Raw genomic sequence first — 16286 nt, forward strand, 5'->3', positions numbered from 1 at the left:
TGCTTCGTAAAGGATCCGTTCCATTTTCGTAGCTAATTTTGCCACGTAAGTGATGCAAATGTAGAACCCCGGTCACTCCTTAATGAGACCCAAAAGCAGCAAAGAAACCATGACGTCCGATCCATTTCCGCCCTTTTTAAGCATCATCCTCGATGTGACCCTTCTCCGACACGTACAGACCGTCCAAGAACTGGGATCATGTCAGTAAGAATTTCCTAGATGGTCAATTGTCTATTTCTCTTACCTTACGGATATCCTTGTTGCGGACACGGCAGATCTGTTGGATATCGGCAGCAGATTGTGAGACATCCTCCAGGGAGATACCGGTGAGCGTCAACTCATCCTTCTGGTTCTTGGAGGGCTCGATATCGACACCGTGGCGCATGACGACGCGACGGACGATCTTCTCGCCAAGGAAGTTGCGGATCTCGACCTCGTGGCAGTCGGTCTCGGAGTTCTTGTCGATGTTGACGTTGATGGGGAAATGGGCGTAGACGTAACGCATCTTGTACTTGTAGCCCTTTGTCACACCAGTGATCAGGTTGTTGATGAGGGTACGGACAGTGCGGAGAGCGGCGACGTTCTTGCGGGCGCCGTGGTGGATCTCGATTCCGATAACGTTCTTCTTGGGGTGGGAGAAGTTGACAGCCAAGTGGCTCAGGTCCTTGGACAGCTTGCCTGTTTCCTCCGTTAGACGAACTCACATCGACGCAGGGTTTCGGGATATTGCATACCCTTGGGACCGGTAACGGTGACATTACGGGCCTTGATCTGGACCGAGACTATTCGCAAAGAAACCTGGTCAGCACAATGATCGACGGGTGGTTGTCGCGTTCGTTGCTAATTTTTCTTCTTCTTGGATGTCGAAAATCCACTGTTTCCCCTCCAATGCCGCCCATGCTGCGCGCAAACTGCCAAAGATTGGAATCCTCCAAGGAAAAGAATCACGTACCGCCCTCGGGCACCTCCAGGGTCTCTTCGCTGTGAATGTAACGCATCTTGTCGTCGGGGTTGGCGGATGTCGACCTGTGTGCTCAGAAAGGGCCGAGGTTAGTTATTTGATGCCAGGGCTATTGCAGCGATTCTCGAGAAAACCGGATCTCGAGAGTGTCGACGACGGCAAGACAGGTCGGGAGTGAAATGGCTGGGGACATGTGCATACCTGAAGGAGTTGAGATGCGGTGATGTGAAGTCCAATTTCGGGGCCACAAGCCAGACGTCGAGATAGATTCAATCAATTTCGGAGGGAGAGTGCTTAGCCCGCACCAAAAATTACTCGTAAAAAATTGTGAAAGGCGAGGCACACTAGGGCACACTTGCACCTTATCGGATCGAGCTGTGGCTGACAAGCGTGGCTGGAGGCACAGCTACCCCACCAGAAACCCTCAGGCTAAGCACTTGAGGTCCAGATCTGATCCCCTGTCACCAGTGCTAAGGCTCATTTCGGTTACATGCAAGTACTGGATAAACGACTACCTGACCTATCCTATGTACGCAGTCGTGGGCATGGACATGGGCATGGGCATGGGCAATTGTAATTCGCCATCGCTAACATATTACATATTACGTGGTGATCTTGTCTAGGTATTCTTGATGCATACATGTTGGTAATTGAGTCTGTCGTCCCTTCGGCCATGAAGCATGCATGTGCTGGAATAGCTGCGCGAGGCTTAGGAGGCTGAATAGGTAGGATCTTCGGAAATGCTTATATATTTGGCGACAGTTCTGCGTCCCCGAAGAAACGCGTCGCTGTCTGAGTAAAAGGACCATGTCTCCATGTCTCCATGTCTTTGGATCAATCGTTGATTTGTTGTTGCTGACTTCGACCTGTATGTATACCATCCAGCAAGCTGATTGGCCTTCTAACGAGCACCGACATCTCCACATGCATCGGTCGGCGTGTTGAACTGCGGCCTGCCGATGAGTAGCCGCCTACCAGTACGTCCTTCCAGTCAGTCAGCCTGGCTTAGGTACTTCCATACGTACGTACTCTAGTGACGATTGCAGCAAGAGTTCCCGCCGAGCTCCACCTCTCCCCCAGGCACAGGCACGGGCACTCTCTTGAAGCTACCTGGTTGCGTCGCGACAAGAGCCCGGACGGCCGAACATCGCAACTTCTATATCTATACCGATACCACCGCCCATTTATCCAGTTGAACCTCGCAGCCATGTCGTACTTCTTTGCCACCCCCGTCGACATCGACGTGGTCCTCGAAGATGCCGACGAGCGCTCCATGGTCGACGTCAAGCTCGACAAGAACCGACGGGAGAAGGCGCCGCTGTACATGGACGGCGAGAGCGTCAAGGGCGCCGTGACGATACGGCCCAAGGACGGCAAGAGGTTAGAGCACACAGGCATCAAGGTGCAGTTTATTGGCACGATAGGTACGTCGACAAGCAGCAGCAGCAGCAACAGCAACAACAACAACAGCAGCACAAGCAAGCAATGACACCTACCATACACACATCCCTCCCCGTTCGTTCGTTCGTTCGTTCGTTCATTATCCTCTCGGCGGGCGCACCCTGCGCGAACTGTCACGATAGCCTACCAACCCACCAACCTCCCTTCCCCCTCAGTTTGCCCTTGACTTTATCTTTGTCCCTTTTCTGTACAGGCATCGACACGGTGAAGAAGAAACTAAGACGGCCCTCAGAGATGTTCTTCGACCGCGGCAACCACTACGAATTCCTCTCCCTCAACCAGGAGCTCGCGGCGCCCGGCGAGCTGCAGCACCCGCAGACGTTCGACTTCAACTTTAAGAACGTGGAGAAGCAGTACGAGTCCTACAACGGCATCAACGTGAAGCTGCGCTACTCGTCCGCGTCACCGTCTCCCGCCGCATGGCCGACGTCATTCGCGAAAAGGACATCTGGGTCTACAGCTATCGAATCCCCCCCGAGATCAATAGCAGCATCAAGATGGACGTCGGAATCGAGGACTGCCTCCACATCGAATTCGAATACTCCAAGAGCAAGTACCATCTGAAGGATGTCATCGTTGGCCGCATCTATTTCCTGCTGGTCCGATTGAAGATCAAACACATGGAACTGAGCATCATCCGGCGCGAGACCACGGGCGCCGCCCCGAACCAATACAACGAGAGCGAGACACTCGTCCGCTTCGAGGTAAGCCCCCTTTATCCTCCTAGGGAGTGTTCATGTAAAAGGTGCCATACTGACAGACGCGGCCTACAGATCATGGACGGTTCTCCATCTAGAGGAGAGACTATCCCTATTCGCCTCTTCCTCGGCGGATTCGACTTGACGCCGACATTCCGAGACGTTAACAAGAAGTTCTCTACACGATACTACCTTAGTCTGGTGCTGATTGATGAGGATGCCAGACGATACTTCAAGCAATCTGAAATCATCCTATACCGGCAAGCACCTGATGTCGTACAGGGACAATCACAAATCACTGCTGTGCCTGATCCCGCACGGCCTATGCCTATGCCCGTTGAAGGATAGAGCTGGGGTGTTGGTGGTGGGTTACCTACCCCCTTTTTGTACTTAAGGCAGTTAGTTGCTGGCGAAATTCTTGAGCATGGGTGGCATGGCGTTTATAGGTCTTTAGAGGCACTCTTGTAATAAAATGCGGACAATATCCAAATCATTATGCACCATAGGCCCCTCAGTCGCCCTTACTTTTTCCCTGTTGGTTCTGAAAGCTAAGAGACCAAATACCATGTGAGACCACCGAAAGATATCATTAATCAGCAACGACGTTTTTGTTACTATACATCATCTCGCAAGATTTGCCAGCAAGAAACCACCCGTCCTTTCTCTATTCATTCTCGCTTCTTTCATCACAGAACATCCATCTCGTCCCCTGCGGCAAATCCGAATTGGTTGTTCTGTATGGCAGCAACGCGGTCCAGCTCTGTCTGGTACTTGCCGCGGATATCCGCCAACGTCACCACCTTCCTCTTCGGCGTAGCGTTTGCTGGTTGGTCTTTCGACAACGGCTCCTCCGTCGCGATCCACGCCTGCTTGTGGTCCACGCAGCTCAGGACGTTGATCAGCATGAGATACTGTCTCGTCACAGGCGTATCCAGGACATCGTCGCCATTTTGCTCATCCGACTCGCCGAGTTGTTGTAATTTATGAATGCGGTCCAAAAGGATGGCGGCGGCCCCACGGTAATCGTTGCGCTTGATGCGCCATGCGTAGAGGATCTGATGGTAGGGGACGCCGGTAACGACGTCTTGGGTGGTCAGACACTTCTGGGCGAGAATGTCGTCAACCGCGTTCTCCAAGTTGGGGAAAGGCAACTGGACAAGCTCTGCATTATGCAAGTTGTCGCACATCTTCTGGATGAGCGTGCGCAGGCACGAGTGCTGCAGAGCATGATCGGACATGGCTACTAGCGTGGAATGGGCCAGGTCGAACTGAGAGACGCCGATGGCGCCACTGAACAAGCGGCTTTGGATTTCCGTTCGCACCTCGGCGGCATCGGGTGTCTTGACATTGACGAACTCAAGTGCTAGCCGAGCAAATTCCACCACGTATGAGTGTGCCTTCTGTCTGTCGAAAAGGGCTACGACGTGTGAATAATACCGCGGGAGTCCCGAGTAGAATAGCCGCCATTCCGTGTCGTCAAGCAGGCCACTACTCTGCTTGTTAGGATGCTTTCGAGCGACGCCTGTTGTGAGAGAGGTTAGCGAATAAATGAAAGAGGATGATTGACGAGCCTTACTGAGACCATAAGCTGCTTTCTTGAAGTAGGTAGCAGCTGTGGTGAAGTCCCTTTGCGCAAGGTGGACTCGCCCTTGCACATAAGTAGAAAAAGGGTCGAGTTCTGAAAAGGGAGCCAGCTCTGCGGCCAAGTCCGACCTGCTCTGGACCAAGAGGGCGCATTGTAGATTCTGCGAAGGCACCTCAAGAATACTGTCTGGGGTGCAGAAGTTGGAAGCAATGTCAGTGATGCCAAGAGGGATGGAAGTCATGTCTGGAACTTCCAAGAGGTGCCCCGTGCTCCATTCTAACGTTGTGATGGCTTGGCCATCTTCCCCTGAGCGCTTCGCTGCAACTGGCGAGCTTCCCACAGAGTTCGATCTCTCTGTCTTCGCCAGCGGCACCGTAATCTGTGTCTTCGCCAGCCATCGGACTAGCTCAAGCCTCCGTAGGCATTTTATCAGGTATCGGTAAACTGTGCCAATGTCGAATCTTCTGCTCAAGGCGTCTTCTGGGTTATCAAACTCATACTCCATATGGACTAGGAGGATCAGTTGACTGAAACAAATGTTCCATCGCAGCTCTGCCATCTGTTGGATTGCTCTCACGGCCATCTTTCGACCGAATTCGGTCAAAGGCTCCTGGCTTTCCCGCATCGAATCCGCAGGGGGTCCATAAGGTCAGAAAGTTTCTGATACAGATCAGGAACCACTGCCTGGAAGGTTTGTCCAAAGGCATCAGTGACCACGGCGCAGTCCTCATCAGATGTCTGTCGCCAGAACCCAGCTTTGTCTGAGAAATATTGGATCCGCTCGCGATCTGTCTTGGGCGAGTCCTCAAATAGTTCTGAGCGAAGTACTGAATAGCATATATCACGCATGCTGTCCGAGAACCCCTCAAAAAATGCCAAGCCAGTGGTGACAAGGGTCGCTACGAGCTCCAGGCCTTCGTAGCTAGCGGTAGGATTATGGGAGATCTGCTCCAACTGGTTGCATTCCCTAATGGCAGACAAGCTGTCCGCACAAACAACCCAGGTCAAGTCAGAGTCGGCATCAAATGCCAAGGCCAAAGCCTCTCCACGTTGCTTATCCAGTTCCAAGACCAAGCGACAAAACCATCGCCATTGCTGATCGCTCGAGTTCCGGAATGATTCGTAATCCATGCCGCCCGACGAGCTTCGTTCCAGCGTTGAGGTTGACGCGATGGCAGAGCATATAGCCTCAGCCAAGCCCTGGTTAGCGCGTGAGGCTGGTTCTTTTCGGGCCCCGAGACCTCGCTCGTATATGGAAAGAGCGGTTTCAAGGGTGGCCCGTGTGAATCTACCAGGATACAGTATCACTTGCAGCCACTTCTCCGAAACGTCGGTAGGGTCACAAGCATTGGGTTCTGGTGCCCGAGGGCTTGTCCGGTCAGGGACAGTGGCAGTCCAACCCGACTGCCAGGCCTCTTCCACATCCACAGTCTGGAATACGAGATGCTGAACTTGATGGTTCATGTTGTTCTTCCACAGTATCCAAATCTGCATTTCCCGTGATGCATCTTGCGCAACCACGAAGTCGGCAACGGTCCACACATCTGAGCCAGAGGGTGGTGACGGAATCAACCGCGCACGCGGAAACAAGTCGCGGATCGTCAGACCTTCCTGGTCGGCTTCGATGCTCCAAAACTTGAACTCTCCGGTGCCGATGGGGGAATACGTAACGCATGTGCGTTTGCCGTCGGTCGTGCCGACAATCTGAATCAGGTTGCTCTGAGATGGATCAATAGTCCATTTGCCGACTTCCTGGGGGTTTCTTTCTGCATCCAGCAAGTCCCTTGCTTCGAGAATCTGCCCGGTCTTGAGGTCCCAAGTACGCAGCCGGTGGTCAAGACAAACTGTAAACAAATAAAGATTATTGTTGTTGAGGCCGAAGTCGGACACAGCCACCGAGGTTGCTGCGGCGAGATCCATGTTGACACCGCCGTACTTGACGGTATGGCTGCCTTTCAGGAAGCTCTTGAAGCCTTGGGTCCACCCTTTGGAGTTGTAAAATGTCTCTTTCCATGGATGGTTCGAGGCTGAAATTGAGTTAGCCATGTAAGGGTGGCAGTAGTTATTGATGTGAACTCACCATCATGGGCTTTGTTTCGGTCCAGGCGAATGTTACCGCCATCATGCACTGTCACGACGAGAAGATCGTCGCTGACAGCGAGCAGCCTGTGTGGATGTTTGAAGCTGAAGCCGGAAGACGTGTATATCTTGCACGAGTCGGCCAGGCCAACCTCTGATACGATTGGTCTGCGGAAATGATCGGGTCGCAAAGTTATGGTGTAGAGATGATTCGTCCGGTCTACCACGAAAACAGTGAGCGCATCGTGGTCTTTGGGGTCGGCGAACGCGACGCAGGAAGGGCGAATGGGATGCGGGAAGCGGAGATTGAGGACTACGTTCGCATCGGGGCCCTTCTTCGTCCTGCCAACATCGACGGCGCGCAGGTTGAGAACGGTGTTGTCGTCAAGAACCCTCCACAGAAAACTTTTGGGGCCAGCATGGTGCTTTCGGTGATAGATGGAGGAAGCTGTGGCGCAGTTTTGTATTCGGAAGACCTTCTCGTCCTCTGTGTTGTTGGCCCGGATGGGGCCGCGACGGCCTTGAGAGTTGACGGATGGCAGCTTCACATCGACGAGGTAGGAGCTTGAAGCTGGTTCAAGGTTGAGTTTTGTCTCCTTGTGAAGATACAAGAGTTCCCTGGAAGCCATGCCGAGCCCATCAAGGCTGCGCTCTGGCAGCGCGCAGTGTATTCGGTGGTGTTGGGGTGGATGCGATGTTGGGCGCGGTTCGTGATGCGATATTCTGCCAGACGCGGTGATGGAGAGCTTTCAGAATAATTGTCGGACGGATTTGTTTGGCCGACGTTTGCATGCTGCTGCTATGCTACACACTGGCAACCGCCCGTCAAAGCTCGGGCTGGCTTAGGCTTGGCTTGGCGCCTGCGATTGCGATTGGTTTTAGTGGGACCCAACCTAAGCTACTGCCTGTAAGTTAGGTACGTACAGCACTCAAGCAGTAGAACTATGCACTGCCTAAGACCTCTGTGCCTGGCATCTGGATAAATCCCTTGAATCAGTCAGATATGAGATTGATTAAGTAACAAGAACCAATTTTTCTTGAATAAGAAGACGACTGTCAACGGAGTAGCTGCAAGTCCTCACCATGATACCATAACGGAAGGAGCTTGACGGGGTAATCATGAGTCGCTTTTATTCCCAGAAGGCTTCAATGGATCGTATAACCCCATTAATGAATGAGTGTAAGGTGTATAAGGTAGATAGATGTCTTTGGGGCAGGGAAAGGAGGAGCAGTCGACTACAAAAACATGAAATGTCAAGACAAATATCAATTCACTCGAACTGCGCTTGCAACGCCTAACTGCAATCCTGCTTATACAGGGACAAACAAGGTACCAGATTCAAAGCAAGAATGCAGATCTGACCGCCCAACGCCCAAAGCTATGCTAATGTATCCATCCTCCCACGTCGTAACATCATCATGGAATTATTTTGTTTTAGTAACAGATCCTTGCCGACGACCTTGGATCCGCCACCCACTCATTCCTTCTCCATGTCCTTAGGAGCCGGGTCTCCGATGCCATCCTCGTGAATGGCAAACAGACAGTCGCTCTCTGGCAAGCACGGGCTGTCGTAAATCTTTGCGATACGCGTCTCTGCGCGACCCTTCTTCAAGCTGATTCTAGTGGTCGAGGCATGGGCAATAATATTACCTCCAATCGGCTTCTTTGGGTCCGGATTGAACATGGCACTCGGTCCACCGTCAACCTGAGCAACGACCTGGTTGGTTATGACAACCGCGATGCCGAATTCGTCTGCCAGCCTCTGCAACGTACGCATGAACTTGGCCAGGTGTGTCTGGCGGGAAGACAGCTCTCCTCTGCCCAGGAAATCAGTCCGGTAGAGTGAAGTGGCGCTGTCCACAATCAAGAGCGAGAATCGCGTCTCGCACATCATGGCCGACGCCTGAGTCAAGAGTTGCAATTGATGATCAGAGTTGTAAGCACGTGCGTAGGCAACGTTATCAAGCACCTCCTCACCATTCAGACCAAACCGATTGGCAACAGACAACAGGCGCACCGGCCGGAATGTGCCCTCGGTGTCGATGTAGAGACACTTGCCCTCGCCGCCGCCCATGTCAAAGGGAAGCTGACAGGTAACGGCCAACGTGTGGCAAATTTGGCTCTTGCCGGTACGAAACTCGCCAAAGAGCTCAGTGACGGATCCAGTCTCGACACCACCGGCCAAGAGGGTGTCAAGGTTTTTGGAACCCGTGGAGATGGATATCAGCTCGCTTCTCCGCTGATGCATCTCTGTTGCCGTTGTGAAGCCCATCGGCACCAGCTTTGAGGCTGTGGCACATGTTAGTACACTCTCTCTCTTTCGCCTCTCAAACGGGTCATGAGAAGTTATGGGCATCGAATACAGAGACATACCTTCAGTCAAGATCTTGGTAGCTTTCTGCTCAGAGATACCCTTGATCTGCTCAAGTACACGCTTCGGCGTATAAGCAACAGACTCGACAGTCTGAAAACCGCCATCCGTGATCAACTGGATGTCACGCTTTGTAAGGCCAGCGACACCCTGTCATGATGAAGTCAGTATCGGCTCGGCTGATACAAACATAGTATAAGGATGATACACACCTCGAGTGCCGAAAGTGGCGTGGGTGCGCCAGGGCCAGTCATGCCACTATCGTCTCCATTCTGGACGTCGTCGTACTCTTCGGACATCTTGAATGTCGTGAAACGGCCGGTCTTCCGACAAAATGATCCGGGCAATTAAGAAAAGTTATAGAATACCTGGGCCGAGATTGACAAGATGAGAGGATTAAAGACAATTGCCTCGAAAACTGAGATTGATGGAGTCGGAGGCGTGTTGGAGGGAGCGCGACTCGGTGGCAAGTCAACAAAATTGAAAACGCGAAGGCACGTGCTAGGCTTCTGGTCATTAACGGCAGGCAGCCAGCCTGTGCACGGCTTCAGCAAGTACGGGCGGGTCACTCGGGTCTGGCATTAGCGTACTTGTTGAAGTAAAGCTGGAGGTAAGTAGGCACCAACACCGCTTTTTGTCCTTCAAGGCTTCAACCCCGAACGGGTCCAGGCCCAGGCCATGGTGATGAAGCATTGGAACAACATCAGACCCGACATCAACATTAAAGGCCGGCCATCGATGCAGACGGTTACTACCCGACAGTCTACGCATCTCTATTGAGCGTACCTGCAGGGTGTGGGTGGCCAGAGTGACCACACCACCGGGATGCGAAGCGATTAGGTGGTTGCAGTCCTAAGGCCGTCTTGCACGAAAGCACTTCCTTCTCATCGATCAATTGATCCATGCATGATCTCAACGCAGCGCGAGTCTGGCATCTGGGAGGGGGCACAGTCCCCACCGACTCCAGAGTGCTTATCGACGGCGTATCATGGACCGACCTACGACCTCTGCCCTTTCATGACTTTATATATGGGTTTAGAGCGTGTATCACCACATATTTACTGACTGTCGGCGGTCAAGCCCAGTAGCATGAGCCGGCAACTGGGTGAGTATATATATGTACATGTAGCTATGCCATTCCTCGCAGTGTTCCTTGGGTCAGGTGGGCTTCCACATGCATCAGCATGATGACATCCCCAACCCCCACATTCCCCGAGGGCAGCTCCTGCAGTGTCGGGGTCGCAGCCAGAGTGGGTAGTGGGACTCTGACATCCCTGTGGGAAGAGACATCCAATACGGTTTCGCTGCAGGGCTGCAAGGTAGGCATGTTGTATCACTGATATCGCCAGAGTCGCTTGATCGCCAGCACCGGAGGCTGTCGGGGTTGATAAGCGACATGATGGTCTGGGATGACTGTCGCCCCCAAGAGTCTTCAACCACCAGCGGTCGTATGCGCATTTGTTGTCTGAAGGCATGCATGCCATCCATTATATTTGACGGATACCAAGCTTGCAAGCATCATTACACCTCGGTGGTTAAAAGAACACCTCGCTATTGTAATTTGTGTCAATTGGCACCACAGCGCCATGAACGTCGAGGTGCAATCTCCCCAGCTGTCCTAGCGAGCCCTGATGCGGCAGTGACACAATTCGCATTGCGCATGCGATCACTCGGATATCTCGAGCTGGCCATTATACTGCTCGAGGCCACACTCGTGCGACTGTGCGAACTGGCGTGTCTTGATTGGAGTCACAGATACTTGCCTACCTACGTTACTCACCCATTCCAGACGTTTGATTAATTGCTTCCTTTGCTTGAACGGGCAGAAGGTAGTTGCGCCGCCACCACTTCCTCAGCCGCACTGTTGCCGGCGCAACGTTGCGCAAGATGCCGTCCTCCAACCAGAGTAGTCCCAACAACCACGACATCGAGCTGAAGCTGTTCCCCATCAAGGAGGATTTCTCGTCTTCGATCGCGCAGGGAAGCCACGACACGATGCGGGAGCCCATATACGACGACTTTGCTACCCCATCCGGCGGTCTGCATGGCCACCATCATCTGCACCATCCCTCGGCGACGCCGCCGCGCTTCCTCCGCAGCTGGGCCGATGGCTTTCGGCGAGACCCCAACCAGCGCATCACGCCCAAGGATCCGATATCCGACATCATGGCGGGCGAGTCCGGCTCACTGCTGACGCAACAGACATCGCACAACGGCAGGATCCCGTCAGGGCATTCTTATGACATGCGCATGGCAGCGCTTTCGACGGCGCAGAGCAGTCTCTTGCGGAGGCTGAAGGGAAGACATTTGCAAATGATTGCAATCGGTGGGTCGATAGGTACGGCTTTCTTGTGTTTGGACAGCAGAAACTTTGCAAGCGCAGCTAGCTGACTCGGCATATCAACACAGGCACCGGCCTCTTTGTGGCTTCGGGTAGGTCTCTGGCAGTAGGAGGCCCCGGCTCGCTACTACTGGCCTATCTTTTGTCGGCACCATGCTGTACTTTACGGTTCAAGCCCTCGGGGAGCTGGCAGTTGCCTTCCCAGTCGCTGGTTCGTTCTCGGCGTATTCTACGCGGTTCATCGATCCGTCATGGGGCTTTGCCATGGGATGGAAGTGAGTTTCCCGTCCAGTATAACAGTCACGTCCATGTAACCCAGTCCACTGACCATAGAGAAGCTATGCATTACAATGGCTTGTGGTCCTTCCCTTGGAGATCATTGCTGCTTCCATAACAATATCGTTTTGGAATCCGGATATTGATAGAGCGATATTCGTCAGCATATTCCTTGTAATAATTGTCTTTATCAACCTATTCGGTGTAAAAGGGTACGGAGAAGCCGAATTCATCTTTGCTATCATTAAAGTAATAGCCGTAATAGGCTTCATGTAAGTCACCCCAATGACCTGTTGGGTCTTGCAGCTAGTGTTAGCTTACACATGTTCTCCCAGATTACTAGGCATTGTCCTAAACATAGGCGGCACTCCCAATGGCGGCTATATCGGTGTTCTATATTGGCACAGCCCTGGCGCATTTCACAACGGCTTCAAAGGCCTATGCACCGTATTTGTGCAGGCGGCCTTTGCTTTTGCCGGGACCGAACTCGTCGGCCTTGCCGCCGCTGAGACCATGAACCCGCGAAAGTCGCTGCCTACAGCGATCAAGCAGGTCTTCTGGCGTATCAGCCTGTTCTACATCGTGGCGTTGACTCTGGTGGGCCTGCTGGTGCCGTACACAGATCACCGGCTACTACAGGGTGAAAGCAACGACAAGATGACGGCGGCGGCGTCGCCCTTTGTTATTGCCATCGAGAACGCGGGGATCGAAGTGCTGCCCTCGGTCATGAACGTGGTGATCCTGATTGCGGTTCTCTCAGTCGGCAATTCGTCCGTGTTCGGGTCCTCGCGCACCCTCGCGGCTCTCGCCGACCAGAAGCAGGCGCCTCGGGTGCTCGCGTACGTCGACCGCCAGGGGCGGCCCCTCGTTGCCATCATCGTCGCCTCCTCCATGGGCCTGCTGGCCTTTCTTGCGGACCTCGGCGCCCAGTCTACGGTGTTGGACTGGCTGCTCGCCATCTCGGGCCTCTCATCCCTCTTCACCTGGGCCTCCATCTGCCTGGCCCACATTCGCTTCCGCCGCGCCTGGGCCGGCCAGGGCCACAGCCTCTCGGAGCTCGCCTTCCGCTCCCAGTGCGGCGTCTGGGGCTCCTGGCTCGGGTTCGGATTCAACCTCCTCGTGCTCGTCACCCAGTTCTGGGTTGGCGCCTGGCCCGTCGGCTGGCGCGAAAAGTCGCCCCGCCAGCTCGCCGAAAACTTCTTCCTGCAGTACATGGCCGTGCCCATCGTCATGGTATTCTACGGCATTCACCGCCTCTACTTCCGCACCTCCGGGATCGTCCGCACCAGCCAGATCGATATCGACACGGGCCGTCGCGATTTCAACTTGCCCATCCTCGTGGCGCAGGAGGCGGAGGAGCGCAGGGGTTGGCCCAAGTGGAAGAAACTGTACAAATTTCTCTGCTGATTTCGGAAAACAGTTTGGAGCCCGTACGCCTATCTCTGTAGCATATGACGATGATGATGATGATGAAAATAATGATCCAATATGATCACGGGGACGAGTGCTCTCCTTGCGGATGAACCAAGGGGCCTCATTGCAAATGCGTCCTCTTAGGTAAGGCCTTGGGGTTTGTTCATTCTTGGATTTCGGTTCAGCGGGGCGTCATAAGGCCAGACTCGGGATACCATGTAGCATTAGAGTGTTTTTGTAAATGGAGTTGTTCTATGCGAAAGGGGTCGTTGATGGTCTGTGCAATTCTCCAGTTGTGCCATGGAGATTTCGAAGATCTAATCGACGTGAATTGAGTGGCTCTTATGGTCGGAGCGTCAAGATCACAACGGTACGCGAACTGAGACCCAGAAATGGTGTGTGTTAAGCATGCATGGGTGAGGAACACGACTTTTGTATTTCCTTCAATGGAAAACACCAGGTCTGGCAAGAAACATACGTAGATATATTGACGTCGGACCATGGTGGCTCTCCTCGATCTATAGACATGTACCAAGTAACAGAGCGTCTGAGAAAGTTGCGGTCTGCGATCCAGAGGGGGTATACAACCGGTCTCTCTCTCTCTCTGAAAACACCCCCTGATATTGAACAGACATGTATACATACAGCCGTGAAGCGTTTCTGCACGAACCTTTCACCAACCTTCCAAGATACAAATACTTTGTAGTTCGGCTTTCCGTTATGTGCGCTCCATCCGTCGTCTTCTTCCACTTCTCCCAAGTCCAACAGCACAAGGAAAGGATTGCAATCTCCATCCTGTTCAAGATCACGGCTCGTAAGTGGGCGTCCTGAGACGTGCAGCACCGTGGAAAGTTATGTGGAAGACTTCATCGTCGTCGTGGATTGGTCCGCCCTGAGCGGGGATTTACCTAGAAATCCCAATTGAACCCCCTGATTTGGCCCCCTGCTTCCGACCAGGCATGGATTTGGCTGGCTCGGGCTCTTCATCGCCGCCGTCACCAAACATCCAATCTCGGTTTGTGCCTTTGGCACCCCCATGCCATCGCCACCAATACGGATACCTCGGCCACCAGGAGCGGCGCCTTTGTTGGAAGGTTTAGTCGGCTGGTTCTCCTTCTGAGCAGGAGAAGCATCGCTCATGGCGAACTGCGACCCAAAGGTCTTGTTTCTGTTCTTCAAGTTGGTGATGTTACCGAGTGCTTCGGCAGAAGCATCGTCCTCGTCCTCTTCGCCTGTTGTCCTGTCCTTGTACAGTTTGGAGTTGGCGTTCTGGGAGGCACCGCGGGGTACGGTTTGGCGCGGCGCGACAGGAGTACCGTCATCCTGCATTTCAAAATGAACCTCGGCTGATGGACGGGTTCGCTGCTGAGCAGGGTGCTCGTTCTCCTCAGCCACGTCATCGCCAGAGCCCCAATGGCGCGAGTCCTGGTTGGTTCTTTGCAGAGTTCGAGTAGGAGCAACCTTCTGGGGAGTAACGAAGTCATCAAAAGACCACTGGCTGCCGTGCTTCGAGTCGCGAGGCTTGGGCTCACTCTTATCTGGTGCCTCTGGGGCATCAGAGCCGTCGCCGAATTCGAAGTGATCGAACCTCTTGGGGTTGGGCCGATAGAAAAGTTCGGGGCCCTTTCCGGTGTTTGCGTCATTCTCGGAGTCCTCGTTGGACTCGAATAAACGGCTGGGTTTGAATTTCTTATCCGCGCCCGCTTTCGGGGCAATGGTCTTGAAAGGCGATTCGGAACGCTCACGAGCATGCGCTTCGGCATTTCTGGCCGCCTCCGACTCCTCGTCTTTCTCAAACAAGCGACTGGGCTGGAATTTCTTGTCTACTCCGGCCTTGGGGGCGATAGCTTTGCTCGGTGATCGAGATCGCCCACGGCCCGAACTTGGGGATCCTTCCTCGTCGTTGTCTGACTCCTCGCCAACAATGTCGTGGAAGGTTCGCTGTGTCGGTCGTGCTCCGCCTCTAGGGGAAACAACCGACGCGGCGGCAGTCCCGGCCGGCTCTTCTCCCAAAATCTCGTCGAAGCCGCGCTGCTTGGGTTTTACTCCACCCCTGGGAGAAATCACCGACGCGATACTTTGGTTGTTCTCTTCACGAGTCCCGAAGAGGGGCGAGTTGTTAGGCTCGCCGCGGGGGCGCACGACAGGATCCGCCTTTTTCTGGGCTGAAACGGCGTCGGTGACCGACTTGGCGGCGTTGGTGATCATCTTGATCTGCTCCTGGCTATCACGAATGGGCCAGTTGCGCCCCGTCTTTCCAATAACATCAACCTGTTTCAGCATAGCTCCTTGATCCCAGCTTTGACGGATCTGTACGATCTTGCCCTCGTTGTCAAAGGTAACAATGTGTAGCTAGAAGCCGGATTCGTTAGTGAACTGTCCAATTGCAGGGCCAAGGACAAATAGAGACACGGGCATGGTGCCAATTACGTACAATGGGCAGGACAACTGTGCGGTCTGCCAGGAAGTTGTCATCGAGTCCGGGCAGATAGGTGCCACCACTTATGATGAACTCGAGGGCCGTGTCGAATTCGAGGACAACGACATTGTCACCTTCGACTGCAGTGAGGACGTCTTCCTTCTTCTTCTTGATCTGGTTGCGTTGGCTGCTCAGGTGCTTGATGATGTCGGCAGCGGTCTTGAATGTGGTGGTGGTGGTGATGTAGTGTAGCGTCGCATCGGTTGCGAGCAGGGATGAGTTGGGGGCAGCAAGAAACTGCTTGTAGACACTTTGCAACGACATGGTGGGATGTGTAGCTGATTGCCTTGCTGTCGCTGTACACCGGCTGGGTCGCAAAGTGTGGTGTAGCTTGTGCGAATGTTTGCGACAGTGTTTGGTCGTGAGGATCGCAATGCGCCAGAGGTGGGATGGGATGGCGGGAGGGTAAGATGGGCAAATAGAGCCGAGGTGTGCTATTCGCTACTCGCTACTCCAAGCAACGTCCACACTATGTAGGTAGGTATGTATGTATGTACCTAGGATAGTCTTGACCTAGTCAAGTAACCTGTTCAAAAAATCCCCCAGAACTAATGCAAAGTGGCAGGACGGAGTTGGGGGTTTGGGGGTGGAAATCACAGCAAGAGACTGACTACCTGTGCT

At 53.5% G+C, this 16286-nt stretch overlaps 7 protein-coding genes across 7 annotated transcripts; 3 read left to right on the forward strand and 4 right to left on the reverse strand.

Moving 5' to 3' along the window:
• Nucleotides 1-42: 42 nt before the first annotated feature.
• On the reverse strand, nt 43-1331 carry PG997_004483 (60S ribosomal protein uL6). The gene is made up of 5 exons (XM_066808798.1): nt 1163-1331; nt 953-1026; nt 735-782; nt 245-678; nt 43-190 (listed from the first exon to the last, which is right to left on the reverse strand). Exons 2-5 carry the CDS (start codon nt 996-998, stop codon nt 137-139), a joined length of 582 nt encoding a protein of 193 aa, XP_066672416.1. The 5' UTR covers nt 999-1026; nt 1163-1331; the 3' UTR covers nt 43-136.
• An 837-nt stretch (nt 1332-2168) lies between these two features.
• On the forward strand, nt 2169-3468 carry PG997_004484 (vacuolar protein sorting-associated protein 26-domain-containing protein; the record flags this gene model as incomplete). Its single annotated transcript, XM_066808799.1, has 4 exons — nt 2169-2385; nt 2616-2817; nt 2883-3126; nt 3196-3468. The coding sequence occupies 4 exons, from the start codon at nt 2169-2171 to the stop codon at nt 3466-3468; spliced, it is 936 nt and encodes a 311-aa protein (XP_066672417.1).
• A 338-nt stretch (nt 3469-3806) lies between these two features.
• Nucleotides 3807-7413, reverse strand: PG997_004485 (uncharacterized protein; the record flags this gene model as incomplete). The annotated part of the gene is made up of 4 exons (XM_066808800.1): nt 3807-4642; nt 4697-5319; nt 5373-6732; nt 6786-7413. 4 exons carry the CDS (start codon nt 7411-7413, stop codon nt 3807-3809), a joined length of 3447 nt encoding a protein of 1148 aa, XP_066672418.1.
• Nucleotides 7414-8262: 849 nt separating this feature from the next.
• On the reverse strand, nt 8263-9455 carry PG997_004486 (DNA repair protein rhp51; the record flags this gene model as incomplete). Its single annotated transcript, XM_066808801.1, has 3 exons — nt 8263-9074; nt 9159-9306; nt 9369-9455. 3 exons carry the CDS (start codon nt 9453-9455, stop codon nt 8263-8265), a joined length of 1047 nt encoding a protein of 348 aa, XP_066672419.1.
• Nucleotides 9456-11043: 1588 nt separating this feature from the next.
• PG997_004487 (uncharacterized protein) lies at nt 11044-11547 on the forward strand (the record flags this gene model as incomplete). Its single annotated transcript, XM_066808802.1, has 1 exon — nt 11044-11547. The coding sequence occupies one exon, from the start codon at nt 11044-11046 to the stop codon at nt 11545-11547; it is 504 nt and encodes a 167-aa protein (XP_066672420.1).
• A 103-nt stretch (nt 11548-11650) lies between these two features.
• Nucleotides 11651-13180, forward strand: PG997_004488 (amino acid permease; the record flags this gene model as incomplete). Its single annotated transcript, XM_066808803.1, has 2 exons — nt 11651-11772; nt 12109-13180. 2 exons carry the CDS (start codon nt 11651-11653, stop codon nt 13178-13180), a joined length of 1194 nt encoding a protein of 397 aa, XP_066672421.1.
• An 811-nt stretch (nt 13181-13991) lies between these two features.
• Nucleotides 13992-15929, reverse strand: PG997_004489 (uncharacterized protein; the record flags this gene model as incomplete). The annotated part of the gene is made up of 3 exons (XM_066808804.1): nt 13992-14078; nt 14141-15538; nt 15621-15929. 3 exons carry the CDS (start codon nt 15927-15929, stop codon nt 13992-13994), a joined length of 1794 nt encoding a protein of 597 aa, XP_066672422.1.
• Nucleotides 15930-16286: the final 357 nt, after the last annotated feature.

The sequence above is a fragment of the Apiospora hydei genome (assembly GCF_038363865.1).
Source record: "Apiospora hydei strain CBS 114990 chromosome Unknown utg000004l_segment0_segment0, whole genome shotgun sequence".
Lineage (NCBI taxonomy): Eukaryota > Fungi > Ascomycota > Sordariomycetes > Amphisphaeriales > Apiosporaceae > Apiospora > Apiospora hydei.

What these genes read in the sequence shown, in the direction of transcription:
- PG997_004483 (XM_066808798.1), bottom strand. Translation starts at nt 998, where the DNA reads ATGCGTTACATTCACAGCGAAGAGACCCTGGAGGTGCCCGAGGGCG. An exon ending in CCTGGAGGTGCCCGAGGGCG is followed by an intron (nt 783 to 952) that starts GTACGTGATTCT and finishes CTTTGCGAATAG; the next exon opens with TCTCGGTCCAGATCAAGGCC. An exon ending in GCAACAAGGATATCCGTAAG is followed by an intron (nt 191 to 244) that starts GTAAGAGAAATA and finishes ACATGATCCCAG; the next exon opens with TTCTTGGACGGTCTGTACGT.